This window comes from Cyprinodon variegatus, unplaced genomic scaffold (genome assembly GCF_000732505.1).
Source record: "Cyprinodon variegatus isolate N-32 unplaced genomic scaffold, C_variegatus-1.0 Scaffold859, whole genome shotgun sequence".
Lineage (NCBI taxonomy): Eukaryota > Metazoa > Chordata > Actinopteri > Cyprinodontiformes > Cyprinodontidae > Cyprinodon > Cyprinodon variegatus.
In genome coordinates, this window is record NW_015151312.1 from 253,651 (window position 1) to 275,493 (window position 21,843).

The 21,843-nt window shown below is 37.5% G+C and overlaps 1 protein-coding gene across 1 annotated transcript; it reads left to right on the top strand.

The window, feature by feature from the left end:
* The first annotated feature begins 1,381 nt into the window (after positions 1-1,381).
* LOC107099325 (nuclear receptor coactivator 5-like) lies at positions 1,382-19,511 on the top strand. The gene is made up of 9 exons (XM_015397399.1): positions 1,382-1,573; positions 1,724-1,810; positions 4,487-4,560; positions 4,697-4,835; positions 7,382-7,581; positions 16,618-16,896; positions 16,981-17,148; positions 18,240-18,470; positions 18,597-19,511. The coding sequence occupies exons 1-9, from the start codon at positions 1,512-1,514 to the stop codon at positions 18,632-18,634; spliced, it is 1,278 nt and encodes a 425-aa protein (XP_015252885.1). The 5' UTR covers positions 1,382-1,511; the 3' UTR covers positions 18,635-19,511.
* Positions 19,512-21,843: the final 2,332 nt, after the last annotated feature.

Consider the following 21,843-nt stretch of genomic DNA (forward strand, 5'->3'; position numbering starts at 1 on the left):
TGTAACCCTAAGCAACTTCTCTGATCTGAGTAAGATTACAATTTCTATCAAAATCTGTTGTCATGTCTCCTGGTTATTTAATACATATAAGTTATGAAGTGTTATTTAAAGAGTTTGTCCCAGGTGATCTCTTTTCAGGGAAAAGAACCGGAAAGATAGAGCATCAGGGTGCGTACACAGAGCCTATCTTTAACAACTTTGTTTCCAAGTTTGAAGACATTTCGCTTCCTATTCAGGAAGCTTTTTCAATTCAAAATGTCGGAAGAAGCGTTGAATTTGAGGCTTTATAAAGTAGCCCTCCTAAGTTTTTGTTTTCTACTCAATTTTATGAAGCTGCTAAGTACTTGTTACTTTTGGCTCAGCTTAGCTTTGCAATCCACTGTTGCTGTTTTTCATTTATTTAAAATGCAATTTCGAAATGCAGGATAGCAGCCCATAGGACTGAATTTGGATGCCACTGTTTTGTATATTTGCATGACATTCCACACATTTAGAATTTTTATTAAGGCTTTGGTTGTTGCCATGTGGCCAAGTTATTCAGTAGGATGAATTCTCAAATCAGAATTGCAATTTCTTTGTCATAATAGATTCAACCTCAAACCTCTAGTCCATAGTGAAAATGTGAGGAGAATCAAGATACTCTTGTTATATTGTTGGTTTGCTTTTAAATGAGAAATTACAATCACAATAGCCGTCGTTATTTTTTTGTGATATTTTTATGCTGAGGTGCTTTACTTCGCATCAGTACATCAGGTGGTTTCCGAAAGTTACAAGGTACTTTAAAATTACTCAGAAAATTAAACAGAAATGTACTGATATTAGAAAACATTTTTTTAATGCATTTACTTTTCAATACTGTATTTTATAAGTATTATATTTGTAAAGGAGTACTTCAATACTTTAGCTTGAGTAGATGTATAACCCATTAACTTTTTCTTGTATTTGAGTTAGATTTGACAATAACTATCAATACTTTTACTCAAGTACTGGTTTTGATAAACCTAGTAGTTGATTTGATAAAAGTTGATAAAATTTTGATAAAATAGTTGATTTGATAGTAGCCAAATTGATAAAACTAAAACAGAACAAAAAACAACAACAAAAGAAAACCTTTTCTATATAAAACTAAAATGGGATAGAAACACAGTTTGGTCATTCTCAGACTTTTTTGTTATTAAGAAAAATAATGTTATAATATCATCAGATAAATAAGCATAACTCTTGGCAAATAACTCTAGTCTCAGCCTTAGTTCAGCATTTCAGCACAGGGGAAGACTGCTGGTTTTCTTAAGACTTAACGTTCAAAATAAAGTTGTTACATCTACAGCACGCTAGGGGGCGGTAGTTGCCAGACACTGTGCTTATCAGAGCGGCTACCCTCCTCCTTTTTCTGAGACATCATTTCCTCTGGTGTTTCCACGCTCCGCCAGAGGAGGGATATAAGCAGGACTGTTTTCCACTCTGTATATTTGAAGGTGTTTGTATTCGAGGTTCAGCTGGACTTCTAGAAAATGTCGACTTGGGCCAAGCCAGCCGCGGGTGTTCGGAGGCCGTCTGGCAATTCAAACGGAAGGTTAGCATCTTTAGCGTTAGCAGCTAGCCTGCACTAAAGCAGGTGCAAATAATAAGTTACGGGTGCAATTTTCTGTACCGATTCTCACTCATATACCCGTAGTATCAAAAACTTAATGTTTGAAATGTTTTATTTTTTTTTTATTTGCAGTGCTCAGCAGCTGCGCCTGTTTCGGAGATCGGCTCCATACCCGAGCAGAGAAGAAAGAACCGAGGAGCTAAAGGATGCCCTGGATAGGTAAAGCGGCTAGCACAAAAACATGACACATGCAGTGGGATGAGATTAGGATGCACTTAGAACAAGGAACTGGTCTTTTTAGACCATGATTGTTTGCTTTCTCTGTCCTTGTTTCCATGGTTTGTTTTTTTCACTACCACCAACCTAAATAAATACGGAGTTGAACCAAAGTTTAACCCAAATTATATTTCAACCTGCAGCCTGTCAGCAATATGTTTCCATAAATAAGATCTGATTTTAACCATACAGTTTAGCGATCTTTAATTTTATTAGAAACGATGCAATAAAATAGAATCTCTTCTGATAGGATGTAAAATTTATGTTTTTGCAAGTTTGTCAATTGATTATAACAAGCCTGGTGATACAGGCGTGTTGCTCACCAGAAGGCAGTTTTTGGGACACAATGAATACTTTTTAGGAGAAAAGGATGCAGGCACAGTTAGTTGATTTTGAAGATAAAGCTACATGTTTTAATCCTGCATAGATTTATTAATTGGACTTAAGGCTGGGGAATATTTCCAGACTTGTGCTACGTTCACACCTAAAAAGCTTTGGGGAGCAGAAGCAGCCTCTTTACATGGAAAGTCTATGGTTGATGCCCATCAAAAGGTCCTGCAGCTTGTCTAGAGTGGCAGGAGCAGCACCTCCTGAGCTTCTGGTGCGTTTCCCAAACAGCAACTGTTGGAGATGGAAAAATTAAATTTTTACTGTTGTATGTGCCGCATTAACCAATCAGAGAAGCTGATCTGGGAGCTGTCTGGGACATCTACTTCTAGTCGCCATGAACAGTACAGGAAAACCCCCAAGAGGAAACCAGTCCTGCGGAAGCTGCTGCTGGGTATTCCTAATAACAGATCACCATCGCTATGGATCGCATCGCTAGGAAGTAATAATAGTAATTATTGGACTATTTTGATCTCACATTGAAAAATTTTACCTCTGCATCTAACTAGGGTTGTCAAAAGTATCGATACTCAAAAAAGTATCGATACTGAAACGTTGTATCGGGATACAATACTCATTTTCAAAAGTATCGGTACAGCCATCTAAAGTGCAGAATAGAGGAAAATGCACTTTCTGAACACTGTGATTGAATAATTCTGTGCATTTTTCAGTTTCAGACTTTTTTTGTAACAGGTGCAGCTGCTGAGAATTATTTTTGTTTTTTAACCGGTTTGGCTAGTGTCATTTTTATGTCTGCAAAACATAGCCAAGGAAGGAACACTTAATTTTAATTTTGTAAGGTTTTCATCAAGCTTGCTTAATATTAAGCACAGCATACAACCACAAAATATTATTCTTATTGTTTTTTTTATTTATTTCTTGTATTTTTTTAGTAATGAAATATTTCTGTTGAATTTTAGAGTCTTTGTTTTAATTCTTGTGGTATCGAAAAGGGTATCGAGTATCGAATATTTTACTTAGTATCGGTATCGAGTTGAAAAGTTTAGTATCGTGACAACCCTAACCCTTGCCCATGGGGAGCTGCCATCAGGGGCGTGCAGGGAGCAATTTGGGGTTAAGCATCTTGCTCAGAGACCCAGAGTCTGTGGGAGTGGGGCTCGAACTCAGAACCTCAGGATTCCAAGCTTTATGCACTAACCACTAGTCCTCCATTCCTCCTGAAATTGAAAAGTTATAAATAAGAAAATAATTAATATCAATCAGTTGTAGCCAGTGAAATGTTTTTTATAGTCAGCAAATTTCTCTGGAAATTGGTTGAAAGTTCACTGGAATTAAAGTGTCTGAACTAATAAAGTAGGATTTGCCTCAGTTGATGCATATTGTCTCTGACCGCAGCTTGATCTGACCCTAGATGGCCACTCTGTTGGCACGCCCCCCACCCGATGATGTGGGGTCTATCGATGTCCATGGTCCACCCCTAAAGGAAAACTGTGTGCTACTTTTGCAAGTAGCAAGGGAACAATATTTAACTTTTTTCTTAGTACCAGTTACGATCTGTCTTTTTTGTGTTAAAATATTTTGTTTGTACAAGTTGTTCTTTAAGTTAAAGTGAATAAACGAATTTGACTGCTGTCACACTGAAAAGTTAGCTCTAGATTTTTGACTTGCAATTGTTGTGGTTTCTGCAGCAGTGCATTCTGCATCAACTAGGTCTTCAAAAACACCTGTTGTTGGCTGTTTCCTTTTTATTTCAGCTGTAACAAATTACCACAACTTAGGAAAGAAAGAACACTCTTTATAACACACTATGCTGCCATAAATTAAAATCTGCAGTGCAGGCAAGGTTCTCTTGTTCAAGCCAGCCCATAACCAGGTCTGTCTGCAGTTTGCCAAGGACCATCTGGATGATCCAGAGGAATTGGAGATGGTCATCTGGTGTGTTATGATAAAAATTCTGTTTTCTGGTTTAAACTCCACCTTTTTTGTGGAAAGACGGATGAGTATAACCCCAATAATTTAATATAAACTCCACTGAATTCCAGTTGGGAACGACAAATGGGACAATCTTGAAAATCAAGTACCTGTTCTTCTAACTGTAGGAGCTTAATAGTGTTAACATGTACAAATTAATCAACTGTATAAATACAAATGACTGTATTGCATTTGCATTTAAAATAACGGTCTGGATTTTCAATGCACATAAATGCATTTTTTTATGACTTTGTTAAATATCATGGAAATCCCGCTAATTCAAAATATTGTTGTCCCCAGTTATGAAGAACTTGAGCAGCTTCAGGGTTACTCCACTAGTGTGACATATGAAACATACAAGCCACAGCCAAGTGGTAAGACATTTGTTTTTTTTATATAGCAGATATACATTTTCATTATAAAATTACCCCTTCAAACTACCTCCATCATGACTGAACTGTCCTCTATCAACCCTGACTAATTCCTGCTGTATTTCCATGTAAATTGCAGTCCTAAACCCTCCAGTCAAAGCAGAGGTTGTCACTCCGGCAGAAAGGCGTAAAGCCCTATACCAGAAGTTCTACAAGCAAGTCCAGGAGGCAAGAAAGCCAGCTGACTGCGTGGTCCTCTCTGTCACAAACAAGTTCTTGTGAGTTTTGTTCTTTCAGCTGTTCAACTTAATAACTCTGCTCCAAATGGTTTAGAGTTTAATAAGACTCCTTGAATCCCCAAGGAAGTTAACTCTTTCTATTAAACCAGATAATTAATGTAAATTGACACATTTTATTGAAATATCTCACAGTTGCAACTATTTGTAGCCAATGTGATGGCAGTTGTATTCATAGCTTCCAGGTGATCATAAAATGGCTTTAATCACAAATAACCTTCACTAAAAATGACATAATTTTCAAATGAAAAAGGAAATGTCAAACAAAAGCAGAGTAAACATTCACTCTACTTTTGGCTAAAGAGAAGCGAATACTTCGAAAAGGTAAGAAAACATTTAACAACTTATTCCAGGAGCTAAAACAAACTAAAATATCAGTGTTGAAATGTTTGAGCTCCATGTTGTATCCACTTAAGAATCAGACCAGACATCTTTTTTTCTTTTTTTTTTTTTTCTGCACAAAACAGAACACCAGAAGTTCATATCAAAAACACAAACGTTGAAACTTTCGACCATCCTCACACATCACTGCTACAATGGCCTAGACTGATTATTTCCACGACTTGTGCAACACAATATATAATGTTGACATCTACATTAAAACCTTGTTTCTTTTAACATTCACATGTAGGAACAACTTGTTTGCTTGCTTTGTTTTATTGCAGTTTCAGGATTAAAAAAAAAAAATTATTTAAGCACCTTCCTGTTTTGATTTTCTAATAAAATTATTATTTCTTAGTCATTATACACTTGAATAAATTCACCTGTTTCAATTCCACAAAACATTTAAAGATAAATCGCTTTTTTGGCTGTTGTTGGATAACGGGGATGTGGTTCCTCCACCAGACAGGTAAGTTTTTGTTTATTTTGAATACAATGACAATGTCAAAAGTACAAATACTTTCTACTTTGGGGTTTCGTTCAACAGAAAACTGAAAGTAAAACATTCTTTACAATGCTTTAAAACATTAAAATCTAAGCGTGTGTTTAAAAATGCAAACAAAAAAAAGAACTGGTGTGGGGTGGAACAAAAGATTCCACACTGCCATGTTTAGGGGGAAAATAGAAAGTTAACGCTCCTCTTCCATTCTGAAAATCATTTTGTTTGAATATAAAAGAATGGGATATGATGTGCTTTTTGTAAATTTTAGTTTTGACAAGTCTCTGTAATAAGGAAGTTAAAATGAAGTTAGGGGTTTCATATGCAAATACAAAAAATATGGCTTCCATACTAATGACTTATCCATTCAATTCTTCCCACACCACATTCAACAAAATGGTCTCAAAAATACAAAGAAATAGATTCCCAATAAAACAATTTCAGTATTTTAAATGGAATTTGACAGAAACAACTTGTTCACCAGCTATTTCACTCAAATTTTGAAAACATTCAGTAACACCCCCACAATCGAAAAACCCACCAATGAACAATGTAAATGCTTTCATTCAGACCTTTTCATCCACCTGACAGCAAAAACATCAACACTTTTCCCCAAATAACATCATTATCGTTCAACCTATATTTGACCACCTCAGTCGTTATTTTGCACACACAATTGCAATGGTTTCTGCTGAAATATACATCAAGAGATAAAACATTCAAACAGCAATTGTCTAATTCAAACATTTAGTTTATAAAGAGCTGGTGTGGCTACAAATGGTACTGGAAGGCATTAGTGGGAGGATAGTTTTAATAGTCAGACACCCCTCGTTCCAATGGCGTCTCTGACCTAAGTTCAGAGCAGTGACTGTAGTTCAGGATATGCAGAGAGCGCATCTAAGACACACTAGACCAGGCATCCCCAAACTCAGTCCTCGAGGGTTCTGTCCTGCAGGTTTTAGAGGTTTCCTTTCTCCAGCACAGCTGATTTTAATTGAAAGCTGATTAACAGACTTTTGGTCTACTGCAATGATTATAATCAGCTGTGTTTAAGCAGGGAAACCTCCCCGAGTTTGGGGAGGCCTACATTAGACCATAGTTTGTTGTTCCTGGTCCTCAGGGCCCACTGCCTTGCATGTTTTAGGCATTTCCCAGCTACCACAGACCTTACCTTGTTGAATTGAGTGTAATCGGGCTTCTGCAGCATTGGATGGCTGCTGAGAGGGTAATGCTTTGGTTTTCTATCAGGTGTGGTATTTTACAGAGGCGTCTTAAAGAGGAAGGACAGCAAGTACTTAAGACCAGGGTTGAGAAACCCTGCATTTGACTTTCTTTTTGGGAAAAATAATTTCAGCTGTACTGCAGTGCTACAATTGACTATTTATACATTTGCATTTAAAAACCATTGAAGTGGTGTTTCTAATTAAATGGTTACTGATTATTTCTCAAAAAAAAAAAAAAAAACATGCAAAGATACATATTGAGTGATAAAAATAGTTCTTGCACATTTCATATCTGGAAAAGACTTGATCAGCACCTGGCACTAAAGAGATAATTTATTTTCTTTGTTGATTTAAAATAATTCAAACTAAACCATTTATCTCCACAGGAAAGTCTAGTTAACAAAGTGTTTCTCTTCCTCTCAAAGGGATTACCCCAAATCGCTAAGCCTGTCCTTGCAGGAGCGTGGCCTGTCAGTGGAAATGCTCTACCTTCAAGCGGAATCAGGCCTCACCCGGGCCCTGCAGGATGTCCGAGCAGATGGCTCCCCGTTATGTATACTGGTGGAGCAGAAAAATGTAGCTCTGACCTCCTGCACTGTTATCATATTCTCAGAGTCCCTCAAAAGTAAGTCCCTATCCCCAGAGATCCTTCAAGTCTACCTTGAATACGTACAGTACAATAGTGCATGGACCAGTATGACATTCTTACTGGATCATCACTTTATGCCTAAATATCACGGTTTCATAGTATTGTAGTTTTTCTGAAATGTCTGAATTTAAAATAGGAAAGTATGTGGGCCTGCTGAGTCGTGGGCTTATATTTACCATATTCTCTACATTCAGATTTAGCCTAATGGTCAGTGGAAGGTGTTTTTAGACCACATATGTCATGCCAAAATTTTCTGCCTTGCAGGTCTCACTTCCATTTTGTTTTTTCTCACTTTTATAAATTATTAAAAGCCAAAAGAAGCAGCATACATTGTTAGTATATTCCATTGTACACCAAAAGCGTGGCTATAGCTACAAAGAAATTCAGTACATTCAACTTTCACTCAAAACCAATGAAAAACATATTCCAACCACTCCAAAACACTCTGGTTGACAAGTTAAATTACTTTATTTTTTTTTTTTTATTCACATTATTAACATAACATCAATTCACAACACATCTCAAGACACTTAACATTTTTAATTCAGTCAAATCTACTGAAAAATTAAGTTTTATACTCATGGTAAACCAGCAGATTTTACTGACCCATTCACCTTGCACAATTTGCTCCTCTAACAAGCATATAGCAACAGTAGACATTTGCTTGCATTGTAATGTCACTTACTGGAGCAACCCCTTACCCAAGCATACATGCTGCGACTGTGCAGAGAAAAAACTCATTTTTAACTAGAAATAATTTCCAGAACAATCAGACTCAATTTGTGCAACCTTTTGCAAAGGCCATCTGGAAAGCGCGCACACACACACAAAAAATATAAATGCAAGAACTGATTTACAAATACTTTACTGTAGAAAACAAAATTGTGTTAAACTCGCTCCATAGGTACCTCTGTCTAGGCAGGAAGAAGAAACAGTTAAGCAGATGACCTCTCAGCCAATTTTATTATGTCTAAAAGGATGAAAGAGAACATACAGTAAGTTGCGCTGTTATATTAACTGTATTGCTTTTTCTTGTCACCAGTATCCAATAGCAACCTTCTATATCCAAGCCGCAGTCTTTTTGTGGTACTGAACTATAGCTGACTTTAAGTTTCTGGGCACAAGCCCTGCCAGAAAGGGCCAAAGCAGGGCAAAGAATTTGATGTGCTTATCTCCTTCAGCCTACACAGGGATGCACATAGGGAGCGGCCATGATGCCGCAGATGCTTTCAACATGAGCAACCTGAGAATTGTTAAAAAAATAAAAATAAAAAGAGGAAAAAAATCATAAACTGCAGTAGGCGTATGACTTAAAAACGTCAGCACTTTATTTTATTTTTTTTAATCCATGAATGCACTGAAACCAGTTGCTGGCCCGTGCCTAGTAAGAACCCTTGTTTCTTTTCAAAACTGTGATCTATGCTACGCTTTGATTATTTTTCATTTTTTTTAACACACAATCTGATACTTTTTTTTATTTATCTAACCAAACTAAACTAGGGATGCACGGAAATTAAAATCTTGGCCGAAACCGAAAACAAAAAATGGGGCAACCAAGGTCTAAAACCAAAGCACTAAAATAAATGTCAAATGTCACAACTCATGGCATTTCAATAAATGCATTACAAAATTATCAAAATATTTGTTTACCACTTACATTTTTTTAATATATATATATTTTTTTTGCCCTTTGCCTTGGTAGAATCACCTGGAAACTTTCTTCCCTTTTCAAACACCTTTGCCACAGATGGAGTGGAGATGTCTGGTATCGGTTGGTTTTCTACCACATAATTTTTGTGCCCCTTACCTCAGTGCACAGCGAAACCGATGGGCAGTGTTTAAACTCACACACTGACACTCAACACCTATTTTCTGGGCATTCAACCCTGAAAATACATGTTTTTTTTGTTTTTGTTTCGGTGGACAAATTTTCAGTGCATCCCTTACCAAAACACAGATTACTCTTTCAACTTTTACATTATAATTGTGCATAAAACTTGCAGATTCCATCAGTAAATTGCATTACATCTAGGGCTTTAAATGCAGCAAATCTTTTAAGGAGAAACTAAAACTCAGCTCTGCGGAGTTAAAAATTCACAATATTAAACTTTTGGTTAAATAGTCTTTGATTCTATTTAACTGCAAAAAAAAAAAAAAAGACGAAAAAATGACAAATGTAATAAATGCACATTGAAGCCTATGGGGGGAAAAAACATGTAAACTGAGTCATTCATTCTCTGGTAGGAGATTCTTGAGTAGATTTGTCCTGTCATTTGTTTATCATTTCCCCTGTCACACCTTGATGGTTTAGCCAGCATTTGCCTCACGTCCCAGCAGTGTTTTTGTCAACAACGAGGATGACTAAATCATTCCGAATTTTTTATATTTTTTTTATTACTATAGCAAAATCTGACAAGCTTAACTTATGGATCTTTGATGACTAAAACTTGACTAGTCATAGGTTTGAGTTTTAATCAACGAGACTAAATAAAAATTAGCAGGTTGTTGGTCAGACATTTAAAATGCATCTTTGTGCTGTAATCTGCAAAGCAGTATCAGCCATGCAGCTGCTTCCTGTTTGATCCTGCCGCCCAACTGCCCCACATGGTTGCACATGCTGCAGGAGCACAGATGGATCATGGCGGCAGTGGCAGGGATTGAGAAAATAACCGGGAATGGTCCGATACTGTGTGCTCAACTCTGACTTTGTGGGTGCGGAGCTCTAAGTCTGCGCTTCATGCTCCACACTGATGGTTCGCTCTCAGCAGCATGGCTCTTCCTGCTCTCGCTACTTGATACACTATGGGGATGATCATCCTCTGCCAACCGTAACAAATCCCCTCGTCGAACTATCAATATTTTATTTCTTCCAGCTCACAAGAGGTTGTACTAAACATTCTTTAATTTCTACCAGAAGGAATCCCTAAATTATATCCAAATAAGTTTGTTGGCCATGGGAGTAAACGCAGGGAGGATACATCACTCCCCTACTCGCTCACCCTTTGGTTACTGTAAGTTAGAAACACATTAAGCTGTCATCTGGAGCATGTCAAATACGTTGATATGTGTTGGAGATAAGTCCTTGATAAGTTATGCATAAGTTACTCATAGGTTTTCAATGAGCTAGACATCACGGCTCAAGAGTAACTTACACTTAACATATGTCAACGATCAAATAACTTACCTGTAACTTATAGCCCACGTACGAGCATATGCTGGCATAAGTCAAGAAATTTTGACAATGTTCAAAATTTCTCGATGTATTTGCCGTATGTCGATATGTGCCGAAGTGCTTCAGCATGCTCAAAACTTATAATAAACTGACCCATAACTTACCCAACGTATGCCAGCTTTTTTGCCAGCTTCTTTGTACGCCAGACATATGCTGGCTAAGTCGTCAAGGTGTGACTTTAGTAGTCAAGCCAGAGAGCACCTCCTTCAGAAAGACCTACAGTAGTGGCCATTAAAGATTTCCCCACTTTCCTTCGCTGGTCCTTGGCTAGCCCCCCTACAATTCCTTTTTAAACCCAAATCTTTGTAGTAAAATATTCTGTCATGAAACAAACGCACAATCAAGGAACTTCTTCATTGGCTTCAGAAAAAGAAATATCTCCCCAATGGCCAAGTCAATCAACCGAGTTGTATGAAAATCTTAATAATTGTCTTTACCAGGCAATGAGTTCGTTTTTTTTTTCCCCCCNTTCTTGCACATTTCATATCTGGAAAAGACTTGATCAGCACCTGGCACTAAAGAGATAATTTATTTTCTTTGTTGATTTAAAATAATTCAAACTAAACCATTTATCTCCACAGGAAAGTCTAGTTAACAAAGTGTTTCTCTTCCTCTCAAAGGGATTACCCCAAATCGCTAAGCCTGTCCTTGCAGGAGCGTGGCCTGTCAGTGGAAATGCTCTACCTTCAAGCGGAATCAGGCCTCACCCGGGCCCTGCAGGATGTCCGAGCAGATGGCTCCCCGTTATGTATACTGGTGGAGCAGAAAAATGTAGCTCTGACCTCCTGCACTGTTATCATATTCTCAGAGTCCCTCAAAAGTAAGTCCCTATCCCCAGAGATCCTTCAAGTCTACCTTGAATACGTACAGTACAATAGTGCATGGACCAGTATGACATTCTTACTGGATCATCACTTTATGCCTAAATATCACGGTTTCATAGTATTGTAGTTTTTCTGAAATGTCTGAATTTAAAATAGGAAAGTATGTGGGCCTGCTGAGTCGTGGGCTTATATTTACCATATTCTCTACATTCAGATTTAGCCTAATGGTCAGTGGAAGGTGTTTTTAGACCACATATGTCATGCCAAAATTTTCTGCCTTGCAGGTCTCACTTCCATTTTGTTTTTTCTCACTTTTATAAATTATTAAAAGCCAAAAGAAGCAGCATACATTGTTAGTATATTCCATTGTACACCAAAAGCGTGGCTATAGCTACAAAGAAATTCAGTACATTCAACTTTCACTCAAAACCAATGAAAAACATATTCCAACCACTCCAAAACACTCTGGTTGACAAGTTAAATTACTTTATTTTTTTTTTTTTATTCACATTATTAACATAACATCAATTCACAACACATCTCAAGACACTTAACATTTTTAATTCAGTCAAATCTACTGAAAAATTAAGTTTTATACTCATGGTAAACCAGCAGATTTTACTGACCCATTCACCTTGCACAATTTGCTCCTCTAACAAGCATATAGCAACAGTAGACATTTGCTTGCATTGTAATGTCACTTACTGGAGCAACCCCTTACCCAAGCATACATGCTGCGACTGTGCAGAGAAAAAACTCATTTTTAACTAGAAATAATTTCCAGAACAATCAGACTCAATTTGTGCAACCTTTTGCAAAGGCCATCTGGAAAGCGCGCACACACACACAAAAAATATAAATGCAAGAACTGATTTACAAATACTTTACTGTAGAAAACAAAATTGTGTTAAACTCGCTCCATAGGTACCTCTGTCTAGGCAGGAAGAAGAAACAGTTAAGCAGATGACCTCTCAGCCAATTTTATTATGTCTAAAAGGATGAAAGAGAACATACAGTAAGTTGCGCTGTTATATTAACTGTATTGCTTTTTCTTGTCACCAGTATCCAATAGCAACCTTCTATATCCAAGCCGCAGTCTTTTTGTGGTACTGAACTATAGCTGACTTTAAGTTTCTGGGCACAAGCCCTGCCAGAAAGGGCCAAAGCAGGGCAAAGAATTTGATGTGCTTATCTCCTTCAGCCTACACAGGGATGCACATAGGGAGCGGCCATGATGCCGCAGATGCTTTCAACATGAGCAACCTGAGAATTGTTAAAAAAATAAAAATAAAAAGAGGAAAAAAATCATAAACTGCAGTAGGCGTATGACTTAAAAACGTCAGCACTTTATTTTATTTTTTTTAATCCATGAATGCACTGAAACCAGTTGCTGGCCCGTGCCTAGTAAGAACCCTTGTTTCTTTTCAAAACTGTGATCTATGCTACGCTTTGATTATTTTTCATTTTTTTTAACACACAATCTGATACTTTTTTTTTATTTATCTAACCAAACTAAACTAGGGATGCACGGAAATTAAAATCTTGGCCGAAACCGAAAACAAAAAATGGGGCAACCAAGGTCTAAAACCAAAGCACTAAAATAAATGTCAAATGTCACAACTCATGGCATTTCAATAAATGCATTACAAAATTATCAAAATATTTGTTTACCACTTACATTTTTTTAATATATATATATTTTTTTTGCCCTTTGCCTTGGTAGAATCACCTGGAAACTTTCTTCCCTTTTCAAACACCTTTGCCACAGATGGAGTGGAGATGTCTGGTATCGGTTGGTTTTCTACCACATAATTTTTGTGCCCCTTACCTCAGTGCACAGCGAAACCGATGGGCAGTGTTTAAACTCACACACTGACACTCAACACCTATTTTCTGGGCATTCAACCCTGAAAATACATGTTTTTTTTGTTTTTGTTTCGGTGGACAAATTTTCAGTGCATCCCTTACCAAAACACAGATTACTCTTTCAACTTTTACATTATAATTGTGCATAAAACTTGCAGATTCCATCAGTAAATTGCATTACATCTAGGGCTTTAAATGCAGCAAATCTTTTAAGGAGAAACTAAAACTCAGCTCTGCGGAGTTAAAAATTCACAATATTAAACTTTTGGTTAAATAGTCTTTGATTCTATTTAACTGCAAAAAAAAAAAAAAAGACGAAAAAATGACAAATGTAATAAATGCACATTGAAGCCTATGGGGGGAAAAAACATGTAAACTGAGTCATTCATTCTCTGGTAGGAGATTCTTGAGTAGATTTGTCCTGTCATTTGTTTATCATTTCCCCTGTCACACCTTGATGGTTTAGCCAGCATTTGCCTCACGTCCCAGCAGTGTTTTTGTCAACAACGAGGATGACTAAATCATTCCGAATTTTTTATATTTTTTTTATTACTATAGCAAAATCTGACAAGCTTAACTTATGGATCTTTGATGACTAAAACTTGACTAGTCATAGGTTTGAGTTTTAATCAACGAGACTAAATAAAAATTAGCAGGTTGTTGGTCAGACATTTAAAATGCATCTTTGTGCTGTAATCTGCAAAGCAGTATCAGCCATGCAGCTGCTTCCTGTTTGATCCTGCCGCCCAACTGCCCCACATGGTTGCACATGCTGCAGGAGCACAGATGGATCATGGCGGCAGTGGCAGGGATTGAGAAAATAACCGGGAATGGTCCGATACTGTGTGCTCAACTCTGACTTTGTGGGTGCGGAGCTCTAAGTCTGCGCTTCATGCTCCACACTGATGGTTCGCTCTCAGCAGCATGGCTCTTCCTGCTCTCGCTACTTGATACACTATGGGGATGATCATCCTCTGCCAACCGTAACAAATCCCCTCGTCGAACTATCAATATTTTATTTCTTCCAGCTCACAAGAGGTTGTACTAAACATTCTTTAATTTCTACCAGAAGGAATCCCTAAATTATATCCAAATAAGTTTGTTGGCCATGGGAGTAAACGCAGGGAGGATACATCACTCCCCTACTCGCTCACCCTTTGGTTACTGTAAGTTAGAAACACATTAAGCTGTCATCTGGAGCATGTCAAATATGTTGATATGTGTTGGAGATAAGTCCTTGATAAGTTATGCATAAGTTACTCATAGGTTTTCAATGAGCTAGACATCACGGCTCAAGAGTAACTTACACTTAACATATGTCAACGATCAAATAACTTACCTGTAACTTATAGCCCACGTACGAGCATATGCTGGCATAAGTCAAGAAATTTTGACAATGTTCAAAATTTCTCGATGTATTTGCCGTATGTCGATATGTGCCGAAGTGCTTCAGCATGCTCAAAACTTATAATAAACTGACCCATAACTTACCCAACGTATGCCAGCTTTTTTGCCAGCTTCTTTGTACGCCAGACATATGCTGGCTAAGTCGTCAAGGTGTGACTTTAGAAGTCAAGCCAGAGAGCACCTCCTTCAGAAAGACCTACAGTAGTGGCCATTAAAGATTTCCCCACTTTCCTTCGCTGGTCCTTGGCTAGCCCCCCTACAATTCCTTTTTAAACCTCAATCTTTGTGCGTTTGTTTCATGACAGAGTATTTTACTACAATCAAGGAACTTCTTCATTGGCTTCAGAAAAAGAAATATCTCCCCAATGGCCAAGTCAATCAACCGAGTTGTATGAAAATCTTAATAATTGTCTTTACCAGGCAATGAGTTAGTTTTTTTTTTCCCCCCTGCAATTTTTAACTCATAACTACATTTGTCCAACAGTTTGTTTGATTTCTTTATAGGCATAAAGTACTTGTTGCAGACACTCCAAACAGCGAGAATTTAGTTTTAATGGAAGTACTAAAATTATTTTTGCTGGGATCATCAGAAAATTTTTTTTTACCAATGGAACAAATGAGTCTTTCCTCTGAAGCAGTAGATTCCAACAAAGTTGATCTATTTTAAGCCCATAATAAAATCTAAAACCAAAACTAACTTTAAGCACTCCATTCATACAAAGAGGAAACTCTCCATTGGAAAAACATACACAATCGAAAAAGGCTTGTAAAGCTTTATCCCACCAGCATTTACCACAGGTCACCCAGGCTGTAATGTTTGTCACGCAGGCATAAATGGCACAGAGCAGTTGGCTTTCATTCCGTCTTTCAAGTTTGTGAGACGCATCCCGAACCTTTAATCTTGCTTATCCAACTAATGCAATTACCATGAAAATGTGGCACTGTTTAGAGGAAACTGTTATCAAAGAAGCAATTGAAATTGCGCTAAGTAATCAAAGATTTAATCCCAGAAAGTATTCTATAAAAAAGGCAAAAAAAAAAATTTAAGAAATGCAAGTTCATAATTTACATCAAACATATTGTTCAATCCACTCATCCCAAACCTTTAAACTTTGTCTCTACAAGTTTTGCTCTGAAATTCATGTGTTTACAACTTTCACTTATAAAATAATAAGCCTTCACATTGACTAACGGAGGAAAAATGGATAGACTATTTACACCCCTTAGACAGAAGGAAAAAACTTGGATTTGTGGATGACTGTCAAAATCCTAGCAGGAAATATTAACTGAGATCCAATGTGATTTTGATAAGTGGACTTTCCAGTTATTATTAAAAACACTTCAGAAAACATGTTATTGAATCACCCAGAATAATTTTAGAAAAATCAGCCTTTGCCCCTGAAATCACAATGAAATGTTATGTTGGTCCATACGGTCCACAGCATAAAACCTAAATCCTCAGTCATTGAATTCTCTTGAACGTGCACAATACAAACTGCAGCAGAACATTGTAAATACATTTCATACATCCTGCACAACCATTCACACAGTGACCCAAAACTCTATCATTAAACCTGTTGAACAAAAAAACTAAAAAATGTATCCAGATATATTGGGAAAACGATAAGCTTTTTTCTTGCATTTTGTTCCATCTTGATGTTAACTCTCCTATTTTCCTCCCAGTCCACCGTAACATGCCCAAAGACCAGGCTCTGGACTTTGTCCAAGCTGAGTACAATCGTGGACTCCTTAAAGAGACTTCACCTCGGGATCCTGCAGACATTGCGGCGCAGGCGTCACAGCTTCTGGACGACTTCCTTGATCGAGAAAAAATTGCACGGCACACAGTTCCCTCGGAAACCCGACATCTACTGTCACTGTTAGCCGAGGGAGTGCATCTGTATATTGAGGAGCTGGAAACCATCTCTGAGTACATTGCTTCCCGGCAGGAACATTTGCAAGGTGAAACGCTGGTAACTGGTTGTAGGTCTGGTACTGGGTCTGAACAAATGCTTGTGGTTTACAGTCTTGGTTTTCTCTTCTCAGCCCTGGAATTAGATGATGAGGATGATAAGGGGAACATGATTCCTCCAGGATTGGGGAAACCACCTCCTTTGCTTCCTACTCCTCCTTCATCAGTACAGCCTCAGTCTTCGTCAGGGTCCCATGGGAACCTCTCCTCATCTACATCTGTTGGTCTTCTACCGACACCAGGTGAGGACTGCAAGCAGTGATCCTATTTTACTGAATGTGCATTCAGTCAGCTAACACTTATGGTTCTTTAGACCAGGCATCCCCAAACTCGGTCCTCAAGGCCCCCTGTCCTGCAGGTTTTAGAGGTTTCCTTGCTCCAGCACAGCTGATTTTAATTGAAAGCTGATTAACAGGCTTTTGGTCTACTGCAATCATTATAACCAGCTGTGCTGAAGCAGAGAAACCTCTAAAACCTGCAGGACAGGGGGCCTTGAGGACCAAGTTTGGGGATGCCTGCTTTAGACATTGGTTTCGGTTTTTATACAATCACATGAATGTTTTTTTTTCTTCCAAGCACTGAGTAGGACACATCTGATTTTCTAGTTTTTTTTTTATATTAAATACAGTTGTCTATTTTTGATCTTCTGCTGAAACCAGTACTTCTGAAGATTCCCTCTTTGTTCCGGGCTGCAGGTCTTTAGCGGTGGTCTCATTGTCCAGTAGGGTAAAGCTCCTCCCCAGTTTCAGGTCTTCTGCAGCATCTAACAGGTTTAAGCTCCATCCATCAGCTCTGGCATAATCAAGCGTTCCTTCTGAAGAAAAGTATCCCCACTGTATGTTGCTGCCAGAATGTTTTACTGTGGGGATGGTATGATCAGGCTGGTTTACTATTTTTAATTTCACCAAACAAAGGAGTTTATCCAAACAAATGCTGCTTACAGGATGTTTTCTCTCTCTGTTAACCTCGGTTTTCTCTTTGCCACTCTTCTTTAAGGCTAGATTATTCAGCAAAACCTGATGAAGCTCTGTGTCCCTGTGGCTCGTCCAGAGTTACCACTGGCCTTTTGGCTTCTTAAGATAACATTTCTTCTTGAACTTATTATTGTTTTTAACCTTCTCACCTTTCTCCCTGACCTTTGTTCTTCATAATACTGTTTGTTTCCCAATGATCTCATGAGCCAGAAACAGACCAGCATTTAATCACAGATGGACTCTACTAGATAATTAAAATAGTAATAATGCATCTATTATGACTACATTGCTAGGAATTGTACTTTTTTTAACAGCTTTCTTGTTTTCGTCTCCCTTTCTTTACATGTTTTCCATTTAAGGTTCTTTCCCCAAAACCAAACCTCCTCCGCTGCTGTCTTTGCATCGATCTCCTCCTGGTATGTCTCGGCCTCCCCCGTCCTCACTTGATCCCTACGGTGTTCCTGGTTTGTCTCGAGGACCCTTGCTCCACCACACGCCTCCTCTCTATTCGGGCCACAGGGCCCCGCCCAGGGCCAGGGTGACTCCTTCGTCCTCAAAGAGTTCTCGTCCTCCTCTTCTTTCAACTCCAGGTGAATCATTTCATTTAGGACTGTTGGTCTATGAGAAACACTTAAATCCAGAATAAGTCTAAAGATGATTTTTAGCAGTTTTAGTTTACAACTAAAACATTCTGCATCTTTTTAATCTCTCTACAGTTGGTCCCCATTCTCGGCTGAGTGGACCGCGTCACTGAAGAGCAGCATTGTAACGCAGTTTTAGTATTTCAGGCAAGCAGGATGGTCCCAGAGGACTCCCCTTCTTGTTTTTCTTTTCTTATTGAAAATGATAATAGACAGTATATATAATTAAGATATTTTCATGTTTGGATGCCTTTCTCTCACTTTCCAGTCAGAAGCTTCAAGTATGCAGATTGTTTGCTTTTCCTGTAAACAGTCCAGTTATATCTGCTCTAATCGCCCTGTTGTGTATATATATTCTTTTCTTTTCTTTTTTTTTTTTTTATAGTTTTAATATGATGGTAGTAGAGCATCAAACTTCAGCGGAAAAGTTGCTGCTTATAATTTCAGTCAAAAGGCTAGAACATGATTCTGTTCAATTTTTTTCTTATCCGGCTTTCTGGTATATTGCATATTGGTTTATTTCTGATGCATTTCATGTTTTTTCGTTTCTAATAAAATAAAGTTAAAGCTTCTGAATAATCATTACTTAGCAGCCTATCATCTTATTACTGCATTTTTTTTTTTGGGCGGGAGGGCGGTCGCCACTAGACAAAATCTTGACTCTGCAAACCATAAAAACAACATTTTACCATATTTCTTTTTAAACTGCGTGTTCTGTATTAAGTCCTGTGTATGGTGCTTTTTTTTAGATGTAAATACCTCTAGTTTTTTTTTTTTTTAAGTGCAGCTGTGTTTAAGTTCAGTAGTTTGAAGTACAAAAATTGTTTAGTTTAGAAACCGAAAACTCTGTCCTTAATTCAAACATAAAATATAAATGTAACCAACACTGTGGTCTACTAAAAATTATTTTTTTTTCCAGGAAAAGGTAACAGCTGTGCCAGCAGAAACTGAAATCAATAAAATGCTATTGTCTTTGTTTTGTAACCTTCATTAGTCTGAGGTCTTTGCTTTAAGGTGGATGAAATATCTACATCTTTGTTGTCTACACGAAACAGAACTTACAATTTGAGAATTTTGTCTGAAAAAAAATGTGGTAATCATGTCACTTTCAACTTGTCGCGGTTGCTTTTACTAACAAATTGACTGTAGTTGTGTTTAAAGAAGCAGAAGTCAGACATCAATGTCCAGATCACTGTTCTAAAGAGATTAGATTTTCTTTTTGGCAGATAAGCATAAAAATAAATTAAATCAAGAAGATTATAGATATATATCAGTTTTCTGTCCCTTTTGGGTATATTAAGGAAACTTACAAACCAAAATGAACAAACAAACGACAAAAGTGCGTATGTTATACCATATATCAAACGTTGACCTCTGTTGAAATCTGTACAGGAGTATCATATCACATTTATCCCCTCATGTTTTCTATAAAATTCAAAAATACCCCCCAAACCTGATTGAACAGATCTTCTCTCCCTCTACGACTGAAGGTTATCCTCTCATACAAGGCTGTTTTAATCATCAGCTCTGTCTATTCCCCAAAAAATAGCTGATTTCCAATGCCTCAGTATTATCCTACATCCAGTTAAGGTTTCTAATTGTATCTAGAGCCTCTGTCTTCCGAATACACTAATGTTCTCTAGTAACACACCCAAAATACATAAGGCAAAATACAGTTGGACAAAATAAGTACAAAAAGAGCATTCAATACAGTAATAATTCCAGCCCAAAGCTGATAATTTTTTTCACACCACCAAAGAGTATGTGAACTAAGTTGTCTGCTTCTTTCTGGCATTTCCAGCAGGAATCCTCCTCTGTTAATCTTAGGTTGGCTAATTTACTGGGGGTCCAATATTTTAAGCTTTTCTAATATCCCTATGGAAATTTGATGCCCTACTACTACTGCCAGGCGTGACACATATCTCCTGAATACTGGATACCATTAGGGACATCTTTGATGCAGTATCTAATTTGTAGAAACTTCCAAAGTTGTCTTTGATCTAAAAATCCTGTTGGATTTCACAATGATTTCTACCATTTTGTCCAAATAAACGTCTAACCTGATTAATTTCAGAGCTGAACCGTAGAACCCACATAAATGCTTTCTTAACAATTAGAATTTTCAAACTATACCAAATAGAGGCTCTAGATGTAAGATAAGGATTTGTATTAAGTTGGTGTTAACTGGGAGAGAGAAAATGCATAATGATACCTGGACAAAGCCAACCCACCTTTATTTTTAAATGCGTATAATCTAGGCCCACTAAACAGTGGCTTTGTTAATTGTATAATATATATAATATACTGGATCTTAGGAGAGACAATCATCTTCACCAAATAAATTCTGCCCAATAAGGAGAGGTTCATTTTACCCAGTTCTGTAAAAGTAAAATGATCTTCTGAATCATTGGAAAAATATTGGCATGTTTAATTCCAGTTTAATCAGTTTAATCCCTAAATATCTCAATCCCGCTGGCATCCACTTAAATTGCCATGGGTTCCTAATGGCTGTAGGACAGATTTAGATAGAGGCATGGCCTCAGACTTGGACCAATTAATTGTGTAACCAGAAATTTTGGAAAAAGAGTCAATATTTGAAGTGATTGAGGGTACTGCCACGCCTGGGTTACTGGAAATAAAAAGAATGTCAACATACAGAAAAAGTGTGTGCTCCTCTTGACCCATTTTTATCCCTTTAATGTTTTCACATTCACGCAATGCAATTCTAGAAATAACGCTAAAATGACACATGACAAAGGAGAACCCTGCTTAGTGCGACGACTAAGATTGCAAGATGGTGACATCTTACCATTGGTAAGAACTGTGGCCATTGCATCTGTATAGACCAATTGTATCCATTTTTATCCAATTATTGGACTGTATCTGTCTAACCCTATGTGAAAGCATTTTGCCTGTTCTCTCACCTTGTTCAACATATTTCAGATTGAAACAGAACAGTGCACATTCAACTTTTTTTCTGCAGTTCAACTCAAACTTCTGCTTAATAATTAATTCCACACTTCTCTCTCAGGGTGTTGAATGTGTTCTTTTTGAAGAATCTCAATGTCCTGTTCTAATTTCAATAATCTATCTTGCTGAGCTTTTTTAATAGAGGAACCATATTGAATGAAAATATCCCTTAGGTTAGCTTTAAAAGCATCCCAGGTCATTCCTACATCCTCAATAGATCCTTCATTTCACTCCTAGAATTCACTCATCTTTGTTCTAATATATTCCCAAAAACCTTTATTCTGCAGTAAGGAGTTGTTTAGACACCATCTAGGTGAGGATTTAACATTATCCACAACATAGGAACAGGTCA